Source organism: Oxyura jamaicensis, chromosome 4 (assembly GCF_011077185.1).
Source record: "Oxyura jamaicensis isolate SHBP4307 breed ruddy duck chromosome 4, BPBGC_Ojam_1.0, whole genome shotgun sequence".
NCBI classification, from domain to species: Eukaryota; Metazoa; Chordata; class Aves; order Anseriformes; family Anatidae; genus Oxyura; species Oxyura jamaicensis.
The window spans coordinates 84,435,141-84,462,807 of record NC_048896.1 but is presented as its reverse complement, the minus strand read 5'-3'; the positions used below and the strand labels follow the sequence as shown (position 1 = coordinate 84,462,807).

The 27,667-nt window shown below is 46.0% G+C and overlaps 4 protein-coding genes across 6 annotated transcripts in view; 2 read left to right on the top strand and 2 right to left on the bottom strand.

Annotated features, from left to right (window-relative positions):
• Positions 1-526: 526 nt before the first annotated feature.
• Positions 527-6,458, top strand: GRPEL1 (GrpE like 1, mitochondrial). The gene is made up of 4 exons (XM_035325114.1): positions 527-668; positions 1,113-1,281; positions 2,862-2,943; positions 5,254-6,458. Exons 1-4 carry the CDS (start codon positions 604-606, stop codon positions 5,598-5,600), a joined length of 663 nt encoding a protein of 220 aa, XP_035181005.1. The 5' UTR covers positions 527-603; the 3' UTR covers positions 5,601-6,458.
• A 1,414-nt stretch (positions 6,459-7,872) lies between these two features.
• Positions 7,873-13,914, bottom strand: TADA2B (transcriptional adaptor 2B). The gene is made up of 2 exons (XM_035325113.1): positions 13,607-13,914; positions 7,873-12,557 (listed from the first exon to the last, which is right to left on the bottom strand). The coding sequence occupies exons 1-2, from the start codon at positions 13,874-13,876 to the stop codon at positions 11,565-11,567; spliced, it is 1,263 nt and encodes a 420-aa protein (XP_035181004.1). The 5' UTR covers positions 13,877-13,914; the 3' UTR covers positions 7,873-11,564.
• Positions 13,915-14,222: 308 nt separating this feature from the next.
• Positions 14,223-17,708, top strand: CCDC96 (coiled-coil domain containing 96). The gene is made up of 2 exons (XM_035324441.1): positions 14,223-15,179; positions 15,438-17,708. Exons 1-2 carry the CDS (start codon positions 14,223-14,225, stop codon positions 15,981-15,983), a joined length of 1,503 nt encoding a protein of 500 aa, XP_035180332.1. The 3' UTR covers positions 15,984-17,708.
• Positions 17,709-19,036: 1,328 nt separating this feature from the next.
• TBC1D14 (TBC1 domain family member 14) overlaps positions 19,037-27,667 on the bottom strand; it is a 65,965-nt gene continuing 57,334 nt past the window's right edge. For all 3 annotated transcript variants that reach the window (XM_035324127.1, XM_035324128.1, XM_035324130.1), the window contains 2 exons: positions 26,237-26,495; positions 19,037-22,322 (listed from right to left, as the gene is read on the bottom strand). In XM_035324127.1, the coding sequence (XP_035180018.1) occupies positions 22,257-22,322; positions 26,237-26,495 (325 nt within the window). In that variant the 3' untranslated portion in view covers positions 19,037-22,256. The remainder of the gene's footprint in view (positions 22,323-26,236; positions 26,496-27,667) is intronic.

Genomic DNA, 27,667 nt, shown 5'->3' with positions numbered 1-27,667 from the left:
GACCAGTTACAGCAGACGTATACGCACATATGACGACAAACTCCAATTGGAGGTTTGAAAGCAAACCACACAGTCCCAACACGGATAAAGGGCCTCTCCCACAGCCTAGCGTCCCAAGCAGGTATTACTAGTAACCAGAGCACTCAGCAGTTACAAAAACCGAGCTTCAGCTCTACTCTGTCAGTCACAGCTCCCACAGGACAGATTCGGGTACACAGCCTGGACCACCTGCGGCTACCCAATCTCCTCATTTTTAGGCTGATCAGCTCTGACAGTAGACCCCATCCTGACCTCAGCCAGCGCCAGGCCAGCTGTCTCTCCTGTCATTTACAGCCCCGCAGCGGGATGAGGAGAGCCCTGCCTGCCCGCCCGCCGCAGAGCCGCCCCCTTCCCGTTCCCCTCCGCCTCCCTCCCCCCACCAAATGGCCCCCCCCCCCCCCCCCCCCCCTACAGGCTGCCCGGAAGAACTGCAAGTCCCGCCCCCTGCCCTCCCTCCCCCACCTTATGGCCTGACGCCCTCATCCCCCTCGCGGATTGGCCGGCGGCCGCGCCCCTCACGGCCCGTCTGCTCGCTGATTGGCGGCGGCCGGGCAGGCAGGAGCGATGGCGGCGGTGGCGGCCCGGGGCGCGCTGCGCTCGCGCTCCCCGCTGCTGGGCTGGGCGCTGAGGTGAGCGGGCGCCGCCGGGGCCGGGCCCGGGCCGCGATCGTGTCCGCGCCGGGACGGTGGGGCCCCGCCGGGCTCCCCCAGCCCCGGGCCGGGTTAAGCGGGGCTGGGAAGCGTCAGCGAGCCGTGAGCCAGCCACCCGGGGCCGGCCTGGGCTCGGCGTCGCGTGTGGGATGCGGTGGGGAGGGGAAACAGTGCCCCGGGGGGGGCCTCCTGCGGCCAAACGATGAGCTGGGCTCGGTTCGGCAGCGAAACGGGCCGCAAAGTAACACCACAGACTGAGACTCGTCGTGTTAGGTCGTGCTTTAACGCGAGGGTCTTGTAGGTATCGATTTGTGAGGTGAAATATCCCATTGGTGAGGTGAAATGCTCACTGTGTCCAGAAAGTGCTGATCTCTTACAAAGCAGGCACCTGATTAGTGTTATTCTCATCTTTCTTTGCCCTAGGACATCTCCACGACTGCTCTGTGTGGCGACACAACAGAAAAACCCCGGCCAGAATGTGGATGAGGAGCAGAGTCAGAGCCACAACGAGCAGAAGGCTGAAGCCAGCCCCGCTGAAAAAATGCTAACTGAGGAAAAGGCCAAGCTGGAGGAGCAGCTGAAAGAAGTCACGGTGAGTGCCCTGTGGTGGCCGGCTTGCGTGCCTCCCAAACTGCACGCCTGGGAGTCTTGCTGACAGGTTCTCAGTGCACAGTCTGCACCCAGTGACGTGACTGCGGTGTAGCTGATGTACTGAAGCTGTAATTCAGTGAGTTCTTGAAATGTAAGCTTAGATACACTGCGAGACCTTAGATGCATTTCTTCCTGGTCCAAAATGACTTTGGGCAATTTCAGTCTGATTTCTGGATGTAATTGGACTTCCTTCAGCCTGGAGATTTCTTACTTGGTTTCCCCGATTTCATTACATGGAGATTTTTGCTCAGTGGAGAAATAATTTTTGGAAGTTCATTTAAAGGTTAGAATGCTTTTGAGGTGTGTGTTTTTTGTAGACTTGCTGAAAACAGCTGCTGACTTTTCTAAAGGTTAGGGTTAATGATTCGTAACTTTGTATAATACTGTACTTATTACGTGCTTTTGAAGTGAGAGTTTCAACCCATCTCTTTTGGAGAGGCCTTTAAACACAAGGCTAGCATGTCATGTTCCCTATCTGGCCTAAAGCATCCTGCATTCCATCTCGTGCATGACTTATCAGAGAGTGAAGAATGCCCTGGGAGGTGGCAGGTGTGAATTAAATAAAGGCATTGCTTTTTTGGAAGAGGGCTTTATGTAAAACATCCTTCTAGAGCATGTGGCACATAGAGAGGTAGCCCAGAACCTTCTGTGGAAGCAGTGCCTATACGTCTTAAGTGGACTGAGATTCCTTTCTGCTGCCCTTTCCAAAGCACTGAAGGACAAAACAGACGTCCTTTAATGCTTCTGTTGACAGCATTTGCTATTGGCTACCTAAGGGGTCTCTTCAGTCAACTTGTTGACTATTTTTAATCTGTTTTGTAATTCTTTGCTTGCACGTGAAAGTCGAGTTTCATGAGTGTGAAAGCCTAGCGCAGAGTTTTGGCTTAGAACGTGGAGCACTCAACCTCAAATGCCGAAGCTTATAGAATTTAGTTCTAAGTACATCTACTGCATGGGCATCGTGCTAGGAACACACCTAAGCTTAACCTGATAAACAGAGGAGTTAGGCTTTGTAGTTTGTAAGGTTTGAAAAACTTGGAGGACACTCTGTGGTACGTATATAGAGGGAAGAGACGGTTTGAAAGTAATGGTTGGGTTGAATCTTGTTTGCCACGCTGTCAGAATACCTAACGGCTTGTGAAGGCTTTCTGTGAACACCTACCAGGAAAAAAAAAGGGGGTGGGGGGAGGTGGGAATCTTTGATTCAGAACACTTCATGTATTAATGCTTCATAGTGTTAAAAAAAATCCAGCTAATCTGTTAACAAATACTGAGTCTGGAGGTCTGTCTTACTTTTTCTCCCTTACTTCTGTCTGCAGTGCCATGAAGCAAACATTTGCCTTTGTAAGAAGGATTCTATGATAATTGCCATATTGTCTTAGGGTTACTCTTCAGACAGAGGATTTAGGCAAAGTAACTGTTAAAAAAAAAGAGTTATACTGAATTTGCAGTTTTGAATTATTGTCAACTACTCGACTGCTTGGAATGAAATGTCTTCTGTAACTTGTTTTTCTTCTTCAGGACAAGTACAAGCGTGCCTTGGCAGATGCAGAAAATGTGAGGCAAAGAAGCCAGAAACTAGTAGAAGAGGCGAAGTTATATGGTCAGTGGAGGCTCTTTTTGTGTATAAGACACAGGAATAACAAGATAAAGTGCAAAGCCTGAAAAATTGAGCTGACTGTCCAGCAGTTTTGACAAGTTGTACTTTCCAGTTATTCTGGATACTGGGTTTATAAAGGCGTATTTGATGGAAAGAGGTTTAAATGGTTCCTTGCGTTGTATCAGAATTGTAATCATCTTACTCTAGACAAGGGCAAGACTGAGCAAGCTGTATTCAACAATTTCTTTAAATTTGACTTGATTCCCTACATGTATTGCATTGGTACATTTTTCTTTAGTAAGGTTTGCAGCCTGAAGGTTGCCTCTTTCACGTGCTTAGTCTCAAAATAGAGTGCAAAAAACAACCAAGAGCCTGGAATACTAGCTTGCTTTTATCTTTTTCCTTGTTTTGTTGTTATCGTTGTGTGTGGTTTTTTTTGTTTTACTGTTTATATTTGAATAACGTTCCTGTTCTGTTGAAGGGCATGGCTTTTAAATAGAGGTAGTACACTGCTAGCAATGTCCAATTGCTGGTTTTGAGGCGTGCTAGAAATGCACCTTTCTTCGAGAGCTGCTGACATCTGATAGAGCTTTTTGACATTCCAAAACAATTTCTGTTTTACAGAGCTTTGTGAAAACTCTGTAGCAGAAGAGTGCTGTATCATCTAAGTGACTGTCACTCCAACTTGAAAAATTAGTCACCCTCTTTTGCCACACTACATACAGCTGCATAGTTTTATTCCGAATACAGAAGTTTTAATTTCTGCTTACAGGATTTTTAGTTAATGTGAATGTTTAGAAAAAAAAAAATCAGTTGCATGGGATTGTACTATTTTTATGGATGTTTGAATGCTTCATCCCGAAATTCTTTAAGTAAGCACCATTTCACTAATGTGCTGTGTGTGTTGCAGAAGGGCTTTGAGTCATAGCTGAGCCCAGAGATGCTATCATAGAAATAAATATTCAAATACAATTTCTCATGAAAACAAAATTAAAGATAATCTGCATGATTAGAAGTTTCATCATTCATACAGGATTGCTCTTTCTGTTAGGGAAGAGAAACTCTCTTTGAGACTTAAGTAAATCCACAGAGATGCATGCAGTCACAGATATCTAGAGAGATTATTTAAACAACAAAACAAAAAACAGGAAGAAACTTCTTGAAGAGTCTGGCTGTTAGGTTTGATCCAGATCACTAGACAACTTGTTAATAAGTGCTTTAGACACTTAAGCCCTAACCATAGTTTCAGGCTAAATGTAAAGTTTTGATTCATGTGTTAATATTTTTGGAACTAATTGGATGCTTTTAGTTACAGCTCTCTAAAGAGCTCAAGTCTCTAAAGAGTTGTGCGCTTGGTAAAGTGACTTTTTCCTAAGAACTAGTTGATCCCACAAGGTGCTTTTGTAGTTCATTTTGTTTAAACCAAAGACTTGTCCTCTGGTAATGCTGCTATTCCTCCTTGGTAAGGGGGGGAAGTAAGAATTAAAAAGGCTGAGTGTGATTAAAAGAAGAAATGATCAAGGCTACCAAAATGCAATGTACTCTGTCATTGCCTTACCTCTATGTAGAAATGTTATTCAACAAAGTTGTTTCGATCTTTCATGACTGCTTGAGACAGTTTACCTGAAGTGAGGTTAGTCTGGATTCTTCTAGAGTAGCCAGAGATCAGCTCCAGGACACAGGCTGCTGTTAGTTCAGAAATTACTCACTCCTTGCGGAGCTCAGCTTCTGACTCACTGTAAAAGTGGTTTGTAGTGGGAGGGAAGAGTTGTGAGTTCCTTCATTCAAGGAAGAACGCCTGCTCATCTCTTCAGAGCCCTCATCAGTCTGACTACAAGCTTTTTCTTCTGCAAATATATTTAGCGCATCAGATTAAAGGGGAGGAGTAGGGCAACATAATGCTTTGGACTTCAGGTGAATCCCACAATGAGAGACAAAAGATAAGTTCCTTAACACGAGGGAACATGAAGCCATCTGAAGGTTTTGGTAACGTCTGTTAATATTAATTAACAGTTAACTGTTAATGTCAGCTCACCAGCTTCAGCTCTTCAAAGTATTAGTTGAGATACTTTTTTACACATAGCTAGAAGTGGGGTGTGGATTTTATGGTATCTGTAATAGTTCTGTGTCATCAGGCAAAACCAGGAAGGATTTTTTAATCCCAAATGTTTACTATATTACACCTTCTCAGAAACCTAAAAGATTGCAGGTTAATGCTGTAGTGTTTGGTTTGTGTTTACTTGTTTTTGTTGTTTTTTTCATGCTTGCTTCCCCCACCAGACTAATCCCGTTCCTACCCCTATTTCTTTTCAGGGATTCAGAGCTTCTGTAAGGACTTACTAGAAGTTGCAGACATTTTGGAGAAAGCAACAGAAAGTGTTCCAAAAGAAGAAATTAAGGATGAAAATCCTCACCTGAAGAGCTTGTATGAGGGTCTTGTCATGACAGAAGTACAGATTCAGAAAGTGTTCAAAAAACATGGCCTGCTCAGACTGAATCCTGTCGGAGCCAAGTTTGATCCCTACGAACACGAAGCATTGTTCCACGCTCCCATGGAGGGGAAGGAGCCGGGCACTATCGCATTAGTATCCAAGATTGGCTATAAGCTGCACGGGCGTACGCTGCGGCCTGCCTTGGTGGGTGTTGTGAAAGACGCTTAGCTGCTTAATCAGAGAATTTAAAATGCCATACAATTATTAAACAGCTGGATGGTTTTTCTCTTACATCACACTTTCCTTATTCCCCTGTCCCACAAGAGGTTTCAATGAATCCATTGAGGTCTCCCAGTCAAAATGAAGCAAACGATTTTCTGTTGCTTAGTGGTCTTCACCATCGGTGTTCTTTAAGCTCTCTTCTTTGAAAAATACTTAATACAACCATGGCTACTGACGGTGCATTACAGTGAAAGGAAGTAAATGCTCACAGGAACTTTGCAATCTCACGTTTATTGCAGCGTAGATTGAAAGTCCACACGATGGTTCAAACAGTTCCTTTTGTTTTTTAGAACCTAACATTGCAGAAGTGGGTGAGGTAATACAGATGACCATTTCTCTGCAAGTATCCATCAGCTTTTGCATGCTGATGTATATGTTCTTTTTTTTATAGTATGCCTATTTAGAAATAGTCTCTCAACATCTGAAACTGAACCCTTTGTGACTTCTGACCTGTAAATAAAAGGCAATGGAGAGCAGATGTGCTTTGTAACTGTCCAGCCCTATTAGTTCTCCAGTGAGGTGACGCAAGAAAACCATCTAATACTTGTATGGCATTGAAGAACCAATCAAACTTATCCTATCTCTGGATTTTTAATTTAATATTGTATAAATTGGTTTAAACAATTTTATAGTCCTGTAACTTCCAAGCTCTACAGTCAGTTTGTTATGCAAACTGTAGGTAAAACCCTGCTGAAAGAATACCTAAAGAAGTGAGTAGCCAAGAGTTTGGTACCTACTATATTTTAGAATTACATAAATAATTGCATGTAAGTTGCTCAAACAAAAATGTGAACTCTGTTTTCATCTCCATCTCTTGCATTTATTCATCTTGGGTCTTAGGCTGCAACAGAGCTTTGCCCACAAGCAGCTCTTGTCATGTTTAACTCCACCTGCTGCTGCCACTTGTGCAGAATCAGGCTAAAATACAGCACGGTGATTAACAGGGTGCTTGGTTCTGCATCTGTCACCTGGATAGCAGTGGATGGGACTTGGCAAACTACACAGCTGACAGTGGCTGTCCTCTTACATCCCCAAAGCCCAGGTGTTTAACACACAAGACAGAAACATCGAAGTTATGCATCTCATTTAGGACCTGGTAAATTAACAGTGAGTACTTGTGAATTTTTCACCCTCAGTTCTGGCTGTCTTGGATTAAGGAGCTTCTTACCTTAAGGCTTTTTTTTTTTTTTTTTTAATTCAGATGCAGAGTTGCCAACACTTACTGAACACTAGACCTACTCATAGCAAGAAGTGATTATTTAAGATTTTTTCCAATGCTGGTTTGCCTCATGAGAACCAGACAGCCAAAGTGCATGCAGCAGTTCTGGGGTTAATCATGCTTTGAGATTCATGTAAGTCTTAACTCTAACAAAATCAATGCTTTGACTGGATAGGGGAGGGAGAATCATTTTTGGTGACTGTGTGAAGACAGCTTGAGTGTTAATTTCTTAAGCTAATCAAGAATAGAGATGAAAAGGCAAAGACTGAGCATAAAACTACAGGAAAAAGGGATTCCATACAGCTGACGTGAATTTGGTAGTAACTTCTTCCCAGCTGTGGCTGGCTGAAGTACGATGGAGGATTTTGTTTTTTTTTTTGTTGTTGTACTTTGGGCTGGAACCTGTGTTCAGCTGTGGCATGCCCTTAAGGGACATAAGTTAATGCTGGTCCCTTTTTTAAAAGCAAACAAAACCCTACTCTTATCTAACCTAAATTTAACTTTGTTAGCGTAGACTTTTCCAGGAAGACAACTAAGGCAGAGGCTGGGTTCTTCCACAGCAGATCAAGATTTTGTCAGTGAGCTCCAGCTCCTCACACAATCTTTTTTGCCTACATTTCTTCATTCAAGGTATGGTGAAACACAACCTACTGTTAAATGCTCAGCACAAGTCTCAAGCTAATTATCTTTAATAGCATCTGAGTTGATCTGTTCCTTTTCCTTGGCCTGCCCCCTCAGAGAGTCTTTAGTGAGATCTCAAACCACTGCTGTACAGCAGTGTACAGGTCAGAGGCACTGAAGAAACCAAAACCCAGGTGGTTCTGAAGCGTAAGCATAAGAGCACAGTTCACACAGCTGCCAGTAGCACTACCTCTGGCTTAGCTGATTGGAAAAGATCATTTCTCCACCCACCACCACTTGGCTAAAAGGCAGCTCTATTCACAACTTGTAGCAATTTTCATCATTACAATACAAGCTACATTGGCATGAAATCAATAATGGAAAGAAACTTTAGTACAAGTTTATTTACCAATATACAATGCAAAAACCTAGTAAAATGCTGAGTGCGCGCAACATCACTTAGGTTTTACATGATTTCAGCACAGGCATTTGTGTGTCTGGCACAGCGACACCAGTACACCACTCAAATGAGTGCAACATTCCCTTCAAGGAGGCAGCTGATGAACTTAAAAGTGCTCACCAGGTGCCTTCCTTCACAGTATTTTAATTCATCGTCGCCTAAGAGCAACCGGGGCACATGCAAAAAACATTTTGCAAGAAAGAATAGGAAACCAAAAGGCTAAGGAAGTCAGTTACAGTCACAAAGAAAGTTGATGCAGCCACCACACAAGAGAAAAATGGCAGAGTGTTTAGGTTGTGTGATTAACGAGGCCGTTTGTGGTCAAAAACTTGTGCAAACCCACTTACGGCATTCTTAATGCTTGCTGGGACCGGGCAGGACAGAGGGCAGGAGGTCTGCATCCAGAGCACTGCCTAACAAGCTCTTTGGGCTGGGTCACACCCAGAGAACAGAGGTTACTGCTCCTTCGTTATGCTGTGAGCAAGTAGTACTGTAAAGCATTACCGGACTGATGGAGTTAAGTGAACAGCATCCAAACAGGTTAGTGCTGCCTCGGCCAGTAGCAGAAGATTGCTATTTTGAACAGCTGATGGACTGACACTTTTTCATAGGCTGACATCAGTGCTGTTAGACAGGTACTATCGTTAGGAATACTTTTAGTCAGGAAAATAGTCAAGAGGTAAGCATATCAAACACCTTCTTATTAGCAACATGAAGCCTGGAATATTTGTACACTACAGGAAACGCTTCCTGACAAACACAAGATACAAGCTGAAGAGCATTTGCCATGGTTGTTCTCAGCCCCTTCACCACACAAGAGAAGCAGCAGCGCTCGAGTAATCTGCTTGATTAAGTTAACTGCATCTCAACTGAAGAAAACAAAACAGCAGCTTATAACAAAGGAATGCTTAGGCTAAATCGGTTCCACGTGAAAATACGGAACAGCAGCATCCTCTAGTGCAAGTCACCTTTAAAATTAAAAGCACAGCTGACACTGAGACATTGCTTCTAGGGAAGCCCTTTCCAAGGGAGCAGCATTTGCTAAAGCAAACATTTACCACCTTGAACTTGCTTGCAAGTATAAAATAAATATTGATATCCATATTTCATACATTAAAAATATTTTATTTTACATTCATTTTGATGTTCAATAAGTTACGTCTAGCACCAAAGAAACATTTTGGAGGGGCTGAGGAACTAAGCCAAGTGTGAGCACAGAATTAATTTCTACAGCATTTAAATGACTCATTGGTGCCTAGGTTTTTTGTTTAAGTTACTGTTCAGGCGGGCATTAGGCTATTGCTTCAGTTAGACTTAGACGTGCCAAAGCACTATAGAAATATAAAAATTATATTTGAGAAAAAAGAAATCAGAAGACCCACAATTCTTTTAAGCTCCCAGCTACACCGAGCTGAGGCTCCCGACCACCACCAGTGTGTAATGGCAGCTAGGAGACGGGGTACGGGAAGAACCACATTGCATAACTACAGTCCTAGAAAGAAAGGCTGAGCTTCCTTTCCACTGGAGTAGGCCAGAGGGAATCTTGGTTTATACCTACTGAACTTGGCTTGTGTGCTCTTTGTACGCGTGTACCAGCTGGAAGGGGTTGGTGAAGCTGCTCGGCACGCGCGGGCAGTTACACCCCTGCCACGGGTCTGCCTCAGGGACCCCACGGCACGCCGCTCACAGGTGAGCCAAACAACGCAGAGAGGACATAGCCCTTTCCTTTTCCAAGGGACAGGATACCACAAGCTCAAAAGAAAAAGGCACTAGAGTTTGGTTTTGTTTTTCTCCTCGGAAATGCTGGCTTTGTAACTGTACCCTCTGTTCTAAACTGCCTGCTAACACTGCTTTGACAATGCTGACTCTGCTGACTGAAGACCAGTTCTGGTCAGCGTGCCTCTGGCAAGGTGCAGCATTAATACTGGTTCTAAGGCTTCATGGTACCCTCCCTGCCTACAGCCCCAAGTATCCACACAAGATGACATTTCCAGTGCACGCGTTTGTTCTGAGCTGTCAGGTTCCATTTTTTGGCACATCCGCACTCCACAAGAGCTGCCCAGCTGGCCTCCCCGTTCACCGCTTCCTGCTCTGGACAGCATCAACCTTTTTTTTAATTATTCATTTGGGTAAACGCCAGCACAGGACCGTAAGAATGAAGCAAGGATAAGAATCCCTTCCTAGTCGTCCTTCAACGTCGCTCCCTTAATCGGCACGTATTGCTAGAAGGCTGATGCGGCTCAGGCGGTGCCGCCACGTGCTGTGCTACGCTGCAGGTTCGCGCCTGCTGCAGGCACTGGGCTTGCTCTGCAGCCCTCTGACAGCTCTCAGCGCCCTGCCGAGCGCACCGCTACTGCTGCAGCGCGCTGCAATCACCGTTCTGCCAGCCGCACAGACGGTTTTAACCTCAGCACGTTTAGCCCAGTGCATTTCACAGTATGTGCAATGAGAGGCCTGGAATGGCTGGAGTTACACTTCTGTGCTTCAGGAGCACAGCAGCTGTGCATTCTGATCTCATTTACTTGTTTTTGTTTTTACAAACCGATCTCAGGGCTCACTATGAGCTTGAAAATGTAGCTCCTGACCAAATCCAGGAGGCAGCTACACATCCTCAGACCATCTGTGCTCAGAAACCCCAGGCACCAAAGGAGGAGGCTCCCCCAGCAAGATTAACAGCGATTTTTGCTGCCCGAGGCTCCCAAAAGCCACGAGCCAGCTACCTGCATGCTCTCCTGCACCGCCTTTCTGGCCAGAACCCACCACTTTGCAGCGGCGCTGACCCACCAGAGCCGAGCACCACCACAGCTGCCTCGCACTCCTGCAGCTTTGCTACTTAATGCTGAAACTTTCCGTGGGGTGTTTCAGCAACAATTTGAGCCAAATCTACATCCAGAGCAGCTGGGCGCAAAGGCAGCTCTCCAGGAGCCCTTCCCACAGGGCAAGCACCTGAAGGCTCCTCACCTACCACCTTCCTTCCTTCCCACCCCCCCCTCACGGCTCATCCTGCCCTATTCCCTGCAGAACCTCTCACCCCCGTCCCACCACCCCGGCTGTAGTTACTACGGAGAACGCTCTGAAAGCTTGGCAACGGTCACAAAGATCCCTGCTCACTGTGCCTGAGAGCCCAGGACTTCTGCAAGCTCCGCTTTGCTGCCAGCATTGTGCCAAAAACAACGGGGAGAAGACAACTTAATTTGCTGGAAGCCATCTCCCACCTTCAAAAAAAAAATAAAAATAAAGCAAGGATTACACTGAGACTCGTTTGTCCAACGGTAAGGAGTAAAGCTGCTACCCTGGGACCCTCAGACTCGAGTAAGCTCACATGGAAGAGATCTGTTCTAACAATGTACCCAAAGCAACGTACTCTAACGAGTCATGAGATCTAACGGAGAATGTCACAAATAAGCATTTGTCATGATCCAAAGCAAAAGTCTATTTGAACGATGGTCCACAAATATTGTGGGGTTTTGTTTTGTTTTTGCCTTTTTTTTTTTTTTTTTGCCTGTTTTCAATGAGAAAATTTCTGTATCTTTGGGGAGGGCAGGAAAAAATAACGGAGTCCTTGAGGCTGCAACGGGCCTCTGATTCGATTTCTCAGATCAGAAGAGTTTCATGAAGCATCTCGGGATATCCAACCGCTTTCTGTTAGAAAGTTTAAAATCCTTTTCTTCAGTACCTTATCTAAGTAACTGGGAAGGCGACTCTTTGAAGGGATTCCTTGTCTTTTTTGAAGATGGTCTTTAATGATTATGGTTTTCACAGTCACGTAACGCGCAGGACTCAAGTTTAGAGAGCTGCAGAGCACTTTTTCCCTGTCCGATAAGAGTTCAAAGCCAGGCAGGTTTTCAATGGCAGCAAATTCACCTTCTTTACCGTCTTCCTTCCCCCTCTTGGAACTGGCTATGTTTTTGTTCTCCTTCCTCTTTTCCCGTTTGTGCCTGGCTGCCTCATACTCTGCCGACTCCTCCATTTTGGTGATTCCATTGCGGCGGTACCGCTGCAGTTCCCGAATCTTTGCTCGAAGTATTCTCTCCTTGTGCATGTTCTCAAAGAAGTCCTCAAACTCCTTACAGGACATGAACTGGTACAGGGGCCTCAGTTTCAGCCTCAACTCCTTCTCTTCTTTTGTGATCTTTCGTTTGGGAGTTTTCTCCTTGTCCTTTTTATCCTTCCCCAGAAAGGCGGGCACCAAGTTATAGTCTCGCGCGATGTTCTTCCGCCGCTGCCTCTCCTTGAGTTTTCTCACGTACATGTCTACGTGGGCTCTTTTCAACTCTATCTCCACGTCATCGTCGTCATAGTTCACCGAAAGGCCGCTGATCAGAGTCTCAGCGTCTTGATCGTATTCGATCTCGTAGTCGTCCCGGAGCGGCATGTAGCCCAGCTGCTGCTGCTCAGCCACCGATATATCCAGCGGCGGGAGCGGCGTGGTCAAGCTCGGAGAAAGCGGGCCGCCGCTCGGACACGTGTGATCCGTCACTCGGTTGGGGATCGTGTCGGGGATGCAGGCCTTCCCCAGGTTGCCATGGATGTACATGCTCACGTAGTGTTCCATCACCTCCTGCGGCGTCCGGGAGGCTCCCACGTGAGCAGCCATGTCCTCCTGAAGGGAAAACGAGGAGCAGTGACACGATTCCTATCACACCCCAGGAATAACATGCACTCCTTCTTCCCCGTCCCTCAAAAACCAACTCACAGCACCCTGACTGTTGTGGCAATACTGAAGCTGGACACGCTGCCACACATTTAGGTCTAGGTGAGTATTTTAGGTCCAGGTAAGCATTTACAAGTGCACAAGGGCATGTAAGCCACAACACCAGTATCAGGAATGCATGAAGCCACGAAGAACATCAGCACGGGACGCTGCCTCAGGTGTGCCTCTAGTTAGAGGAGCACTGCCCAGACACTGGATCCACGCAGTAACTGCTCAGCATCCACTGCTATCTTGAGAAGTGGCTTGCTGTCACCGTGAAGGCTTCCAAGTTCCCAGGGAGTACTGGGATCGCTGCCTCGCTGGGGGGCTGTTTGTTTATAGTGTAACCAAAGTACTTTTAAAGCAATACACAAATAAGAAACATAGCATTTATGTCTGCTCTCTAATTATTTTGATATTAAATGAGCTAGAGTTATCATAGCCCTGAAGACTTCGAAAAAGAATCATAGAATTACAGAATCGTTAAGGTTGGAAAAGACCTCCAAGACCATCTGGTCCCCCTACCGCCACCACCACCCACTAAGCCACGTCCCAAAGCACCAGGCCCAACCTTTCCTGGAACACCCCCAGGGACGGTGACTCCACCACCTCCCCGGGCAACCCGTCCCAGTGCCTGACCGCTCTCTGAGAAGAAATGTCTCCTCACTTCCAACCTGAGCCTCCCCGGGGCAACTTGTTGCTGTTCCCTCTGGTCCCATCCCTGGTTACCCGCTAGAAGAGGCCGCCCCCCGGCTCCCCACACCTCCCTTCCAGGCAGCTGCGGAGAGCAGCGAGCCCCCCCCCGAGCCCTCCCCGGCGAACGCCGCCTCTCCCCCAGCCGCGCCGGTGCCCAGCTGCGCAGCCCCTCGGTGCCCCGCGGGGCCGGGGGCGCCGGCCCGGGGGCCCAGCGGGGCCGGGCGCTGTCAGGCCGGGCCGGGGCAGGCCGGGCCGGCCCTTACCCAGTTGCCGAAGCCGAACTGCTCGATGGCGTCCAGCAGCAGCTGCTCCTCGCGGCTGCTCCAGCCGCCCTCCGCCTCGGCGCCCCACAGCGTGAAGCGGCCGCCGTCCACCAGCTGGTAGCCGTGCCATCGGCGGTGCGGGCCGATCTCGGCGCCGGCCGCGAAGCACTCGGGGCACAGCTCGATGTCGGCGCACTCGGTGCAGCGGAAGCGCAGGGAGCTCACCTCGGCCAGGCAGTACACGCAGTACTTCTTGCCCAGCTCCGCCATCTTACCCCTGCCCCTCCCCCCGCCTCCTCCTCTTCCCCCCGCCCAGCCGCGCGCGCGCCTCGCCCCGCCCCCTCCTCCCCGCCGCGGCCAATCGCGGAGAGGCTCCCCCGCCGGTAAGGGCTCGGCGCACCCGGCGCCGTGAGGAGAGGGGGTGGCGGCGATTGGCGGAGGGGAAGCCGTCCGCCCGCGCGGCGGCCAATCGGAGGGGGGTCCCAGAGCGACCCCGCTGCTGAGTGGTTGGTAAGGGAAGGGGGCGGGGCTTCGGGGGCCGGGGGAGAAGGGAGGGGCCGGGCGGCGTTGCCAGGGCAACGGGGGAAGCCGGGGAGCGGCCCGGGGAGCGGCCGGCATGGCGCCGGGGCCGGGGCCGGGGCCGGGGCCTGAGGAGCCGCGACCCGAGGAGCCGCCAGGGCCGGAACCCGGAGAGCCGAGACCAGAGGAGCCGCCGGGGCCGGGCCCGGAGGAGCCGAGCCCGGAGGGGCCGGGAGGAGAGGAGCCGGTGCCCGAGGAGCCGCCGGAGCTGGAGGGGCCGGGATCCGGCGGGGCAGGACCGGAGGGGCCGGGACCCGAGGAGCCGTCGGGGCCGAGTCTAGAGGAGCAGGGACCGGAGCGGTCAGGACCCGAGGAGCCGGGACACGAAGAGCCAGGACCCAGGGGGGCAGAACCGGAGGAGCCGCCGGGGCCGGGACCCGCGGACCCAGGACCCGAGGAGCCCTCAGGGCCGGACCCGGAGCCAGCCCGCGGCCATCCCGAGGGGCCGGCGGAGCCCCCGGGTCCCCCTGCACCCGCAGAGCCGCCTGTCCCCGAAGCCAGCGGGGCCCCGCCGGAACCCTTAGAGGATGAGGTGGAGGAAGGCGGCGGCGGCCCGGCGGAGGAGCAGCGGGAGCGGGCGGCGCTGCTGGCGGAGCACCGCGAGCTGGCGAGCGAGCGGGAGCGGCTGCGGCCGGCCGGCGCCGTCCTGCAGCTGCGGCTGGGCGAGCTGCTGCGGCTGCGGAAGGGCGAGCGGGCGGCGGAGAGAGGCGGGCGGCAGGCGGCGGCCTACGGCGAGCGGCTGCGGGAGCTGAGGGAGCTGCGGGAGCTGCGGGAGCGGGCGGAGGCCGCCTGCGGGCAGCGGGTGAGAGCCCGCAGCGGGAGGTGCCGGGAGAGCGAGGCCCGGGCCGAGGAGCAGTGGGCGGCCTTCCAGCACAGGAAGAAGGCCCTGGCCCTCCGAGCCCTCGGCAGGAGGCTGGGCGGCCGGGCGGCGGCCGTGAAGGCGGTGGACAGCGTACTGGCCAAGGAGCAGGCCAAGGAGAGAGCGGTGAGGGAGGTGAGGCGAGTTTGGGTACCTCTGGGCTGCTCAAGTTTCCAAAAAGAACGGGGTCGTCCTCTTCTTACACCTAGGAAAGTATCCCCTTCCAGGGGCAACACGCATGAAGATCTATCCCTCAGTGTTAAAGCACAGCAGAATCATAAAATCTTGCCTTGAAGCTTTACTCCTGTCACTACTGACTTTAACCCCAAGCGTTTCTTCCCCAGCAAGGCAGGGATTAAACAAGTCGAATCACTCTTATTTCTGCCCCTCCAGGTCCGCGTGGAAAACATCAAGGTGAAGCTTGAAATCCAAAGCCTTGAAGCGGTCTTGAAAGCCCAAGGACAGCTGTCAGAAGGCCAGCGTCTTGCAGACTTTGAGTACATGAAGAAGGAGAATCAGAAGCTCAGCGAAAAGTTTGATGACCTCTGTGGAGAAATTCTGGAGCTCAAAAAGAAGGTATCCACGGCAGTGCACATTCTCAGCCATTGCAGGGAGAAATTACAGTTAGTGGAAGCTGAGAACCAGGTCAGAGAAGCCGAACTGACGGACATTGACATTCTCTTGTCACAGAAGAGAGATTTCCTCACCAGAAAGAAACAGGCCAGGGACAGGCTGCGGGCAAGCACCCTGAAATTGCAGCAGAAACGTGGCCTGGTTGGAAATGAGGTACTGCTTCGGGACTTTGAGGAGAAGGTGGACACCCTGGAGTTGTTACGTCAGCAGCTGGAAACACTGAAACGTCACCACGCTGCCCTGATCCTTACACGTAAGGAAATTCAGAAAAAAGTCAGGGAAGCCAATTCATTTTTACCTTTTTAGGCAAAGAAAGCATGGAAAGGATATACGCCAAGGAGTTCTCTGTAATTCTCATTTGTAACATGCTTCTTTTTGATAAATCCTAGGGAACATATTACACGCTTACTCCTGAAAAAGACTTCTCTAAGCAGCATCAATACTTGGCATTCAGTGATTACAGTACTCATTTCTGAATCAAACCATATACCTATTTAAAAAACAAACAAACAAACAAAAATCTAGTCAAAAGCCTACACTTCTAGAAAATCACCTCAGTGTTCGGCCCTGTAAGGCCATGGCGCTATTGTTTAAGCAGAGCACTTACCATGCTCTGATTCAAATCTTGCCTCTACCACCCCCCACTATGGTTCTTGCAATCTAGTATCAACTTCGTCTGTAGGATAAACCTACCTGCCTGCTAGGCAGGTCCTGGATTAAAAATAACGAATCTTAAGGGTTACTTTTCACAGATGTGGCCGAGAACTGAACAGAAGCATACTGTGAAAACCTAGCATGACTCGCACACAGCCAAAACGCTGCAGAAGCACCAAGTCCCTCACCCATTCTGTAAATATGGTTGGCTGCAAAGTTTGTCTTGGTGGTGTTCAAGAAGAAAGGCTTACTACTTTAAAAATACACATCAGTCTTATTCAGAACTAGAGTTCTGGTGGTGTTTTTTTTTTTTGTTTGTTTTATTTGGTCTTTCAGCTTTTACAGCCCAGGGGATACTCAGCCTTGTGTGTGACACGTCATGGTGTGTCACAGCGTGGGACAAGGTATGGAGCAGCATAAACCCATCACCCTTTTAGTCCCCTCTGCACTGTTCAACTCGTGTCAGAGTTCCAGAAGAAAAAGGGGGTAAGTTTTCTCATATATGCGTGAATACAGCTCACACAGCTTTAGTTCCAGGAAACAGCTTCTGCTTTCAAAATAGCGTATTCCTGAAATTCCCACACAACTCATGAAAACAGCAACAAGACTTATCTACATCCTGCAGCTCTTGCTGCTGCGAGGGTAGCATCGGTTTTCACTAGGGCATGGGATGATGTCGAGGATACAGAAACATCTCAGGCCCGTAAAATGTCCGAGTTGTGATGGAGCACGTTCTCATTCCTGAAAGACCTGCAACCAACCAGCTGATGGGCAGCCCGATTATTGCGTGATTCTTGAACCTATTTGATTGCTTATTTCCATCCATTTCTCCTTTGCTTAGACAGACTAGCATCTTTTAGTCAGAATTAGGTATTGAAGGCCCAGCCGCAAATCTCCCAAGGCTGTGAATTTTGCAGCCAAGCAGCTACATCCCAGTGGGAAAGAGTAGGAGAGGAGCCTTTTGGTCTCCCACCACAGGCTGGAACTACACCCTGTGGGACCAGCATTGCTAAGCTGTACTTGAGCTGTGGGTCCCAGTCCCAAAGTTGCATACGTGTTTACACACAGCACACAGGGCACTGAATACACTTGCAAGGGGATAAAAGTAGATAAGCACGTAAAGACATCCCTAGCAATGCCTTATTCCTTTTTCTTTTAAATGAAATAGGTTTTCTGAACTTTCTAGTTATTTAAAGGCCAAAACATAATTGAAGTTAGTACACTATTGAAACTTACTTTTTTTTGTTCATTTTTGTCACAGTGAAATGGCAGTCTTCAAAGAGATCAGTGGTTTCTTACTTTGTGCAGTCATGCTGAGCAGGCTGGTTATATTCTTCTAAGGTCCTGCCAGTTTTGCTGAACTATTCCATGAACAGACTGAAACAGCGATGCTCTTGTTGTAGAAAGAACTCAAGTACTCCCTAACTTCAGTAGCTCACAACCTGTTCATGAAGACAGATTATATGCAACTAGTAACTTTCCACAAAATGCCAGTGTATCTATCTGTTGCTGGATAGCAAAAGGACACAAGTGCAACTGCCAGCCACTTACAAGAAAAAAAGGCATTATAAATCATGGCCCTTCACCATAACCTGTTTAGTACTGGGGCTTTTCTCTTGCTGAGAAGAATGGTTACTGCCCAAGTTGAGAAGCCTCTTAATGTTCTATGAAACTGTTTCCATAAATACTAGTGCGTGACTAGCAGTCACGTCTCTAAGAGAAGTACCTCTTATTACTTACAAATTCCTGCCAGGGAAATTCTTAAACTTCTTGCTGCTTTTGGCTTAAGAGATGGAGGAAAGCCTTCTCTTCACTTCTTAAGGATTAAGCAACAAACGTACACAGGTAACGGGAGTGAAGAGCAGGGAAGTACATCTCGGGTGCTTTTCATTGCTGCATATTTGAGATCTGGAAAAGACAGGAATTTAAGGTGCAAATGAAGTTAACAGCATATTCCATATCCCTGAGATGGGATTTCTACCCAAACATGCTATTAAGACGTTAATCCTCACACTGCCCCCAAGGGTTTTTTTCTTAGTCCTGAGCTGCTCGGATAACCCACTGCTCTGCTGGCCTTCCAAAGCACCCCGACAGTGTAAGGATCAAAGATTTCTCCATTTTCCTCCTGAAAACAAAGGAGGACAATCTGTTGAGGAAGCAGCCAAGATAAATGTGTTTTTATCTACTAATCTCAGCATTACCTGTCTTCAGGCAGACTGGAGTTGGCACTGGGAAAACAGGCAAGAAAATCTCATTTTAAACAATTTTATCCAACTCCTGTAATATATCTAATATAAATGTCTACCAGTATCAAGCATGAGGCGATTTTGATGTTATGTGCTAATCCAGCAGAGCAAACAGCAAGATACTTCAGTACGAGGGAGTGAGAGGGGTTTCCCAGAGGAAACTCGAACAGTGGCAGCCAAGTCTTTTACTGTGTTCCCACGCAGTTTTGTTGCGCAGGTAGTTTCTCCCCAACTTGTGTCTACGTTCTATTTTTATCTGGTGTTTTAACCCCTTTTCAGTTAGTTAAGGGATGGGAAGCTTCTCCTCTCGAATATCTGAAGTTAAGTTTACATAAGAGTTACAACAATGCCGCCTGAGGTTGAGCACAAAAATGCCTTGCGATTATGAAACAAAATAAACCATGTTTTCTTTTAAAACAAAGAAAGTTTTAATTTTTGAATTACGCTGACAACAGGTGATTAAGGTAACTTTACATGACTTTATTTAATAAAACCGTATATTTACAGTTGAAAAAAGTTCCAGTTTGATACACATATCTAACCAAAACATGTAACTACATAAAAACAATTTGAACATGATGTACAGGGGATGTATCAACAGTTCTCTACGTGTCACTCTAGTTTTTGAAACATTCAAAAAGAAGCTGTTATAAGGTACCTCTTCAAATAAAAGTCTTCACTGAATGAAATACGTTAATGATTGATTGTGGATTGAAGTTGTGAAACGGCTTTACAATAAAGTGCAGGTTGTACAGAATTCCTAACCTGGTTGAAGTTTTCTGTTTTCTCTCACCTGCTGCAGGTACAGTGACAGTTGCAGCCTTCTGATGTATTGCAGCATTTTTATTTTTCCTCAAACCCATGAAGAAAATAAAACAGTTTGCTTTGATGTGGACACTTGTTCACTGGGAGAAAATCTCATGCATCATGTTACAGATGCCCTCAAGCATCTGAACAATAAAATTAAGTTGTCAAAATCTTTTATGCAATCCCTGAATTTATTACAGAAACCCTCCTTAATAATTACGAGATTTGGTATGCTGCACGAAACTTAAAAAGCTCAGTGGCAAGTAATTCTAAACCATTACAACTCAACGGTTTTTATCAAAATTCAAGCATTATTTTCAAATCAGGTTACTGAGAAGTTGAAACAATTGCATCTTCAGGCAGGTGATTTGTTTTTTTCAAATGTGTTTTGTTTGAAAACAAACTGTGCAAAGCTCCTTATTGCATTGCTTTTCTTCATTAAAGAACATACCTTATATACACAAAGAAATCATTTAGAAAATATATACATCTTCTAAAAACAGAAAGATCAAATCACTGAACAAAATAATTACGTTTGCAAGTAACAAACAGTGCACAGGTGTTGCAGCAGGCCTTTTCCCACAACTATGCCCATTTCCACTCTTACATTCAACATGTTACTGAGAAGAAAAAAACGAGAACAGGCTGCAGATGGCTAAAACAGACCTACTGGCTCCAAAATATATTCTGATCAGACAAGTGAGCCATCCCTCTAGACTTGGTTTAAACGGAAATACACACCTAGTTACAATGAGGACTTAAATCACAAAGCCGGTTACAGTACCACCTAAGAAACGTACACTGAGCAAAGAGTTGTCTCTGTGTTTAATAAATCATTTAAAAGCATAGTGCAAATGTTTGGGATGTTAGGCCTCTCATACCCTTTGTGAAAAGGTGTATTTGTTGTAGTAAAAGGAGTATTCAAAACCACTTACTGACCTTCCAGCTTTCTATTGCACGTCAAAGCAACGTACCATGCAAGTACCGGTCATTAAAGGATCAGAGCTACACAAATTCTGGGAGAATTAACAGGCTTTCATGTCAACATCCTGATGTCTGTTTTCAGTAAGTGATGGCCTAGAAGAAGCCTTTTGGTGAAATTCAGATGGCCAACAAAAAGTACGCACGTCTATTACACCAGGTACACGAAGTGGACAGGAAAAAAGGCCAATGAGGTAACAGACTTGCAAGCTGCACTTGCATTACGGGTATTCCAACGTGATTAGGAGTCTTCAAACAGTTAACCAAGAAACCTTGCTTTCGCTCTTTTTAAATGTTACAGTCAAAGTATCACTCACAGAAAGAATGTTTGTACTAAAGGAGAGTCTTTTGATTACATCCCTTACAGTCTAAGTTGATCTGAGCAGTGTGCAACTATTATTCTGATTTTTTTATTCAGACAATGCCAAAACGATCGGCATAAAACAGACCGAATAGCACTGGGAAGCCTATGGCCACGTAGCTAGAGGAGCTAGTAATTCCTGTTGACAGTTAACACAAATATTGCTTCGGTTAGTTTCCCTTTTCATGGTAGTAATTATTTATAAAACAGATTTTACACTATACAAAAACATTCTTGTAAATCAGAGGCACTCATGATTTACAGTTCAACATTCATCTGAATGCAGAGGGAATCTAAGCGGTGTAACAACTGAGCATCTTCTGGTGGCTCTCTGTAACTTGCTCACCTCTACGAGAGGCTGGCTTCAACGCTAGGAAATGACAGCCTGTACCTGTCCCGACAGTATTTGTCCAGCATGTTCCCCAATAAACTTCCACTCATTACTACAGCAAGTTCAGCTCCACATACGCTTTTCCGCTATGGCAGCAGCAACTTCAAGAGATCCCCCGTAAGCTTTTATTTTCAGCAGCAGTGTTGGCTTATGGAACTCCTCCCCTGTGCCCTCCCTCCTCGGTTGTGCCAGTGGGTTTAAAGAACCTATAACAATTCCTTTCAGCCACCTCTCATCTGCTCAGCCCCCGGTTTTATCAGTTGGACAGACGGCACAGGAATAAGTAGCTGGTAGGCAAGAACACCCTGAAACAGCACTGCCCCAGAGGAGGGAGACGTGGAAGCATACATTTACTAGTATGTGACCCTGTGTTTAAACAGAGGCAAGACAGTACAATTGGGAAATGATGCCAGCTCCATACTAGACTCACACCTGGTGAGTTTGGAATCTAGCCGGAAAAATGGAACGTTTTCCATGTGCTTCCAGACTGGAACATGGATTTCCAAGGCATCTTGAAGAATAATTGGTTTTACACTGCTAGCATGACTTCTTTTCCAAGTCAACTTCATTAACATTTTTCTTAAAGAACGGAATGTAGTTCTACATCTACATGACCTCTTTGGTAAATGGGACCTACAGCCTATAAAACCAGAAGCATTTCTAAAGAAATGGTCCTCACGTCGTTTAAGTATAAATTCCAGCACCAGTTATTTAAAACCCAGATCCAGCTCCTGTTAGGGGTATGGGAAACATATCCTGCCTAACAACAAAAGTAGGGAACAGCTTTCAAAGCAACCGACATTGCTGAATGCCCAGTATTTTAAAACATCAATGAAAAAAAGAAAGAAACCTTAATGCTGTTTAGTTTTACTGCCCTCATCAGACGTGATGCGTATCACTGTCCACTGCAAACGCGCACTCCGCTGGAAGTTTAAGGCTAAGCCTAGGGTACACTTAAAAAGGTTTTAACCTCCCATATCCTTTTTTTCCTCCTCTCTTCCTCTCTCCCCTTTAAGGTTATCCTACTACTGAAAAAGAACTGAAATAACACTTTGATTTGCAGGCTCACACATGTCAAAACACTGTCCAATACTTTTGCCACTTCTGATCTTTTCCTGTGAGTTCCTGGAGGCAGCCAGTTAACGTTTGAGTGAAGGGCTTCCTTTTTCCATTTCCCGGTTATCCTTCTGCAGAGCAGCCAGTATCTAGACATGTCAGGGAATGAGAGAAAAAAAGCGTTAGATTTAGAAGTGACTAAATAGACCACTGTCCAAAGACTTTCTGATTTCATTAGCTCTGAGCAATACTATTTTAACTATTAAATATAGCTAGGTTCTCAAAATTGAGAACCTCTCCACTGAAGAAGACCACTCCCCTAAGTCCTGGTGGCATGGTTAAGTAGGAATGGATTTAACGAAGGTCTAAGCTCAATCTCTCCCCAACACACATGCACACACACTCTTGAAGCCTGGATGTGTACACTCCAAGTGTAGCACTATTAAAAGAAGCTGCCTAAGGGGAATTTCTAATTCTCAGGATAAATGAACTGTTCGAAACCACAGCAATTGGGCAGCCTGTTCAGAATTACCATAGCATTGATTGGTGCTCGCCTAGCGCACTTTGCTGTCTCCAGATCTGTTTCTGAAGCAAAAAATCACTGTTTGCATTCAGATCGACAACTTTTATTTCCCATTAGCTGATGCACAATTTTGTTAGCCCTCGTGACTTGCAGACAGCACGCTGCCACCAGTTCCCCCTCGCAGTATGCGCTCCCTGCCCTCTGGTTACTCTCCACTGAAGCACAGCGGCAGCCCCAGGATCTGCTCAGGAACCCAATGTCCTTCGGGACATTTCCTCTCAAAGAACAGCAACTACAGGTAAGCAACTCTGACCAATTTTAAACAAACTTCTGCATCACCAGAATTAACAGCAAGTAGGTTTAAATCACTCAGAGCAATTACATAATACTGCCTGTATTTCAGTGCAGAAGTATCCGAGCTGTTGCAACAGGTGTTTGATAGAGGCATGAACAGAGCTGGCTGGTTGTTTGACAGCTTCTAGAATTGGAGAGATTTCAGCAAGGTCCTGCTCAAAGATATTCTGAATAAATCAATAGCTACTCAATCAAATGAGCTTACTGAGACTTTCAAGTGCCATAGTAACAATGTTCTTCACGGAAAAAACACTTTTTAAGGAGCGTGAGAATGAAACCAAAATACTGATCCAGAAAAGCATTTTACATGGACCTTAAGGCAGCGAACAGACAGCTCAGATTCCTTAGTTATTTGGAAAACTTGATGGAGCTAAAATCATACAAATTCCAGAAACGCTAAGCCAATAGCCTAATCTGTTTCTCCACACCTGATGCCAAAACCACGAGTATAACTGCTGCTCACAATTCAGACTAAGGCTGTACTGGCACAAGAACCTGGAGATCCTTGTTGTAACTCCAGAAGAAAACCAGAACTTGCAGGCTTCCTGTTGATAACCACACTCCTTGTTACCAGAAGTGCCCTGGTCATCATTTAGCTGTTCTCCTTCAGTCTTCAGTTTCCTGATCACACTGTTAGAACAACCAAGGGAAAATGGAGTGAGATAGAAAACACCACCACCCTGTCTGATGAGGGAAGCAGGATTAATAAGCAGCCTGTGACATTTTAAACGAGGTCCTACAAACATAATCTCTAGACAGCATCATCCCAGAACGTGACATGCAGGGTACCAACACCAGAATTACCAGAGTACAGCGAGGTGAATGGTTCAGTGCTTTTCTGAGGACCAAGTATACCTGATGCTGAGACATGAGTCTGAATTTGACTTAGCTCTACACAATCAAGTGCACTCCACTCCTAACAAAGAAGCAGCAGCTGAAGCTGTGCTGCTTGCTTATGCAGGACAGTTACTGTAACCAAACAAGATGATGCTGAGATGGGACAACCCCACTGTTTTCAGCTCAAGAACATTTGGCATCCTCTGCAAACTAGTGCCCCTGGTCAGTCAGTCCACCTAGAAGTTGAACTCCCAAGTAGAGGATCCATCACACTCGACATTCATTTTGGTAATTTGAAAAGGTATTTCCCTACAAAACAAAACATACAAACAAACAAACAAAAAAAGAAACCACAAATGGGTACTACAGCAAAGTATCTAACTTGTACCAAAATACTTGTAGTCAAAAATAATTCTCTAACCAGGGAGCACAGCAATTGCAGCCTGACTTCTCAGACATCCTGGGCGGGTGGGTGTTGCCACAGGCCCCAGCACTGCCCACCACTACTGCCCCACACTGCTGCTCCCAGCCCACCTCTGCAGCCAAGTCACACACTACCATAAGGCTGGCCTAGAAGAGCAAAGTTCAGGCTTCTGAGTCCAAACTCATCCTGGTGAACTTTAAAGGCCGAAAAAAGGTAAAAGGCCACCCCAGTCAGCATCTTTGCAGAAGAAAAAAATTCCATACCCTTGCTGTCTTGGTACCTCAGCCAAGTTCCTGTATGCTCAGGATGCAAGCGAACTGATAGCTCCTAGCCATTTCTGGCTTGGAAAAGGATGTCTAGACAGTGAAGAGGCTTTCCTGATTGAAAATTACTCAGTAACGGAATTAGCTGGTGAAGAAAGCCAGTGCAGAGGACAACAAGGTAGGTAAGATGTCAGCCAATACCAGCCCTACAGTGAGCTAGCTCTCCTTGAGATCTATTTGCTCCACAGTTCAGCAGCATTTTTTCTTCAGTTTGCCACAGCAAGCAAGAACAAACTGGTAAATTCCAGCGTAGTCAGAATGAAGCTGATGAGGAAAACTGCTAGGGCTAAATTGGCTAAACTTTTGTAAGTCCTTGTCCTGCTGTGATAATCACCACTAAACCTTTACAGTTATCACAAACTGCATAGCACTGGCAGAAAACAGCTGACAGCTGGTTACCTGGGGGTATTTGGCAGAATAAGACTCCTATCTCCCCATCTCTGCAAACACTTGAAGCAGCAGTAGGCTGAGAATTTACCTGGTATGTGATGGTCATCCACACAGGACATGCTCAAAGAAAGTGAACTATCTGAACAAGGAACAAGACTGGGAGGTTACCTGTAGAGACACTGCTGGCTGAACGATGCTCTTGAGGACAGAAACAAAGGTGGATCCGTACTAGTAACTCACAATGAAGCCCAGAAGGTAAATGCAAGATAAGCTGTGAGGAAGCCTGTGTCACAGGGGAAATGCTAGCAGTGCTCTGTTCTCAGCTGGGCAGCGCAGGCCATGCTCCCCCCTACCCACAAGGAAAGGCTCAGAACACTACAACCAGCTCCTGCCACAAAAGGTTAGGAATTCTCATCTCAAACAGCACGTTGGTGGTACCTCCCATCTACCATTACCCCAGGAAACAGCCATAAGCTCCCATTCACAGCTGTACTGCCATAACCACCAAGTTTAATGTCACCTTTCAGTTCTGCCCCCACAAAAGAATTTGTATAGACTGGGCAGAACTCATGAAAGAGGCTGCATTACTGCTCTGAAATACTTTTTTTTAAAGAAGTTTCCCTTCCAACTGCCATGGAGTGCATTTGACCTAACTCTCCAGCATGAACGGCTGTTACAGCCACACAGCAATTTCCACATTCAAACAACATGCTTCCATCTTTTTTCTGTAAACTGAAATTTAATTGGGAATTGCAGTGATGAGACAGCAATTTTCTGAAGTAAAGACTTCAGTGCTACATTTCATTAAGGAAATCAGAGATGTGGTCACTTCTGTACAGCCCCAAATTAGGCAAGCTCCTCGGGGTTAACATGTAAATGATACTGTCCTGATCGGTTGTCATTTTATCCCAAAGAGTGAACTTCTGCATTTATGTATCACGTTGTAATGCTGGTAGCAGTCACTGTAATGAACAAACTAAAAAAGCTGTATGACCCTTTACTTCATCAACTCTAACATTTCCATTCTGAGTGTTGACTGAGGTCTCCCTTTCCAGAGAAAAAAGCTCAGGCAGTCCACTCACCTGAATGCACACTAAACACACGAGCAAGCTACATAGTCCTACTTACCCACAAAATCAAACACTAGGTGTAAAACATTCTTTGTGAGTACTGTACATTCATCTGATAATCAAAGATCAACATCCTCTTTACCTGAGCCCACTTTTTGTTTCTACTTTGCATCTGAATGGCAGCAATAGATGTAAAGAACTCTTCTGAAGGTAAGTCCTCTGGTAGCTTTGTTAAAAACTGAGCTATATGAATGAAGTCCATTTTGGTCAAAATATCTTCAAAAAGTTTTAATATTCCCAGGGCTGTACGAAATAAGAACTCTTCTCCATCACGGCAGAACACATCCCAGACGCGGCAAGCCAAGTCTAGTGGCAAAGATTTGCTGTATAACGTGAATATCCTGAAAAAAAAAAAAAAAAAGAGTAAAATTTTCACAGTTACTGGACAGGAAAAACGTCTCGGATGCTCACAGAAGTATACAGACTGCTCATTTGCAAGTTTGACGCTTCTCAGATATGAATATCCCCTTTGTATTTCAGAAGTTCTTCTATTAGTTGCTGCAGAGCAATACAAGAAACAATATAAAACTGTACTACACTGGTACAACAGATACAGTACATCACCATCGCCTGGTTTCCAGGCCTGATTTTTCTCCACATATTCACTGCAGAACATTTTGTAGCACTCTCTAAAACTGCAAACAATTCTTTCTCCAGAAGAGGTCAGCACAACCCCAGCTATAAATACAACCTTTCCTTACCTTTTAACACTAAATTTATTTTCAAGTATGCTGAATCTAACAGTACTTCTCTTGTGCTTAAGACTTCACACACACATACCCATCCTCTCCTTTTTTATTTAAGAAATTCTGGTTTATATAAAAACTACAATGGAATGGAGATATAATACACACACACACACACACACAGGTATAGAATATAAATCAATTTATTTTCCCAGCAAATTCTAATCAAAGGTTTTCTGCAGTATTTGCTTTTTTACTATGTCAGATTATTTGAATGATGTCCCATCAAGTATAACGCTTCTCTGAGTCGTCACACTTTAGGAAAATAGGAAAGTTTTGTATTTTTCAAACAGCAACAAGAGATTAAGCCATTTGCACAAATTCAGGTGACAAGTAAATTGCAGGTTTAGCATCCTGCACTATTTCATTTCATTCTGTTTTTACATTTCATAGCAATATTTTTTATAGCAAGTGGAAATCATTAAAATTCTGTTCTCCAAGAAAGCTGAATTAAGAAAGCGGTAGAGTCTGGATTGAAAATAAAACCACGTATTGTTCATATACATATATATGAACATGTATATATATACATGTATATACACATACAAACGCATTTGAATGTAGAAGAATAGCATGGTAACAGCTTCTTTGGGTTATTGGCTGACCACGTGCCAAGTTACAGGCTTTGTCTATACCTTCAGCATCTTTGTACAGTCACATCCCAAATAAAAATGTCTCGCTGCAGAACAGTTGCACAGCAGAATTACAACTTTTTGTCTATACACACAGGTGCACAGGAAACAGCAATAGGTTTTCCATTTTAAAAG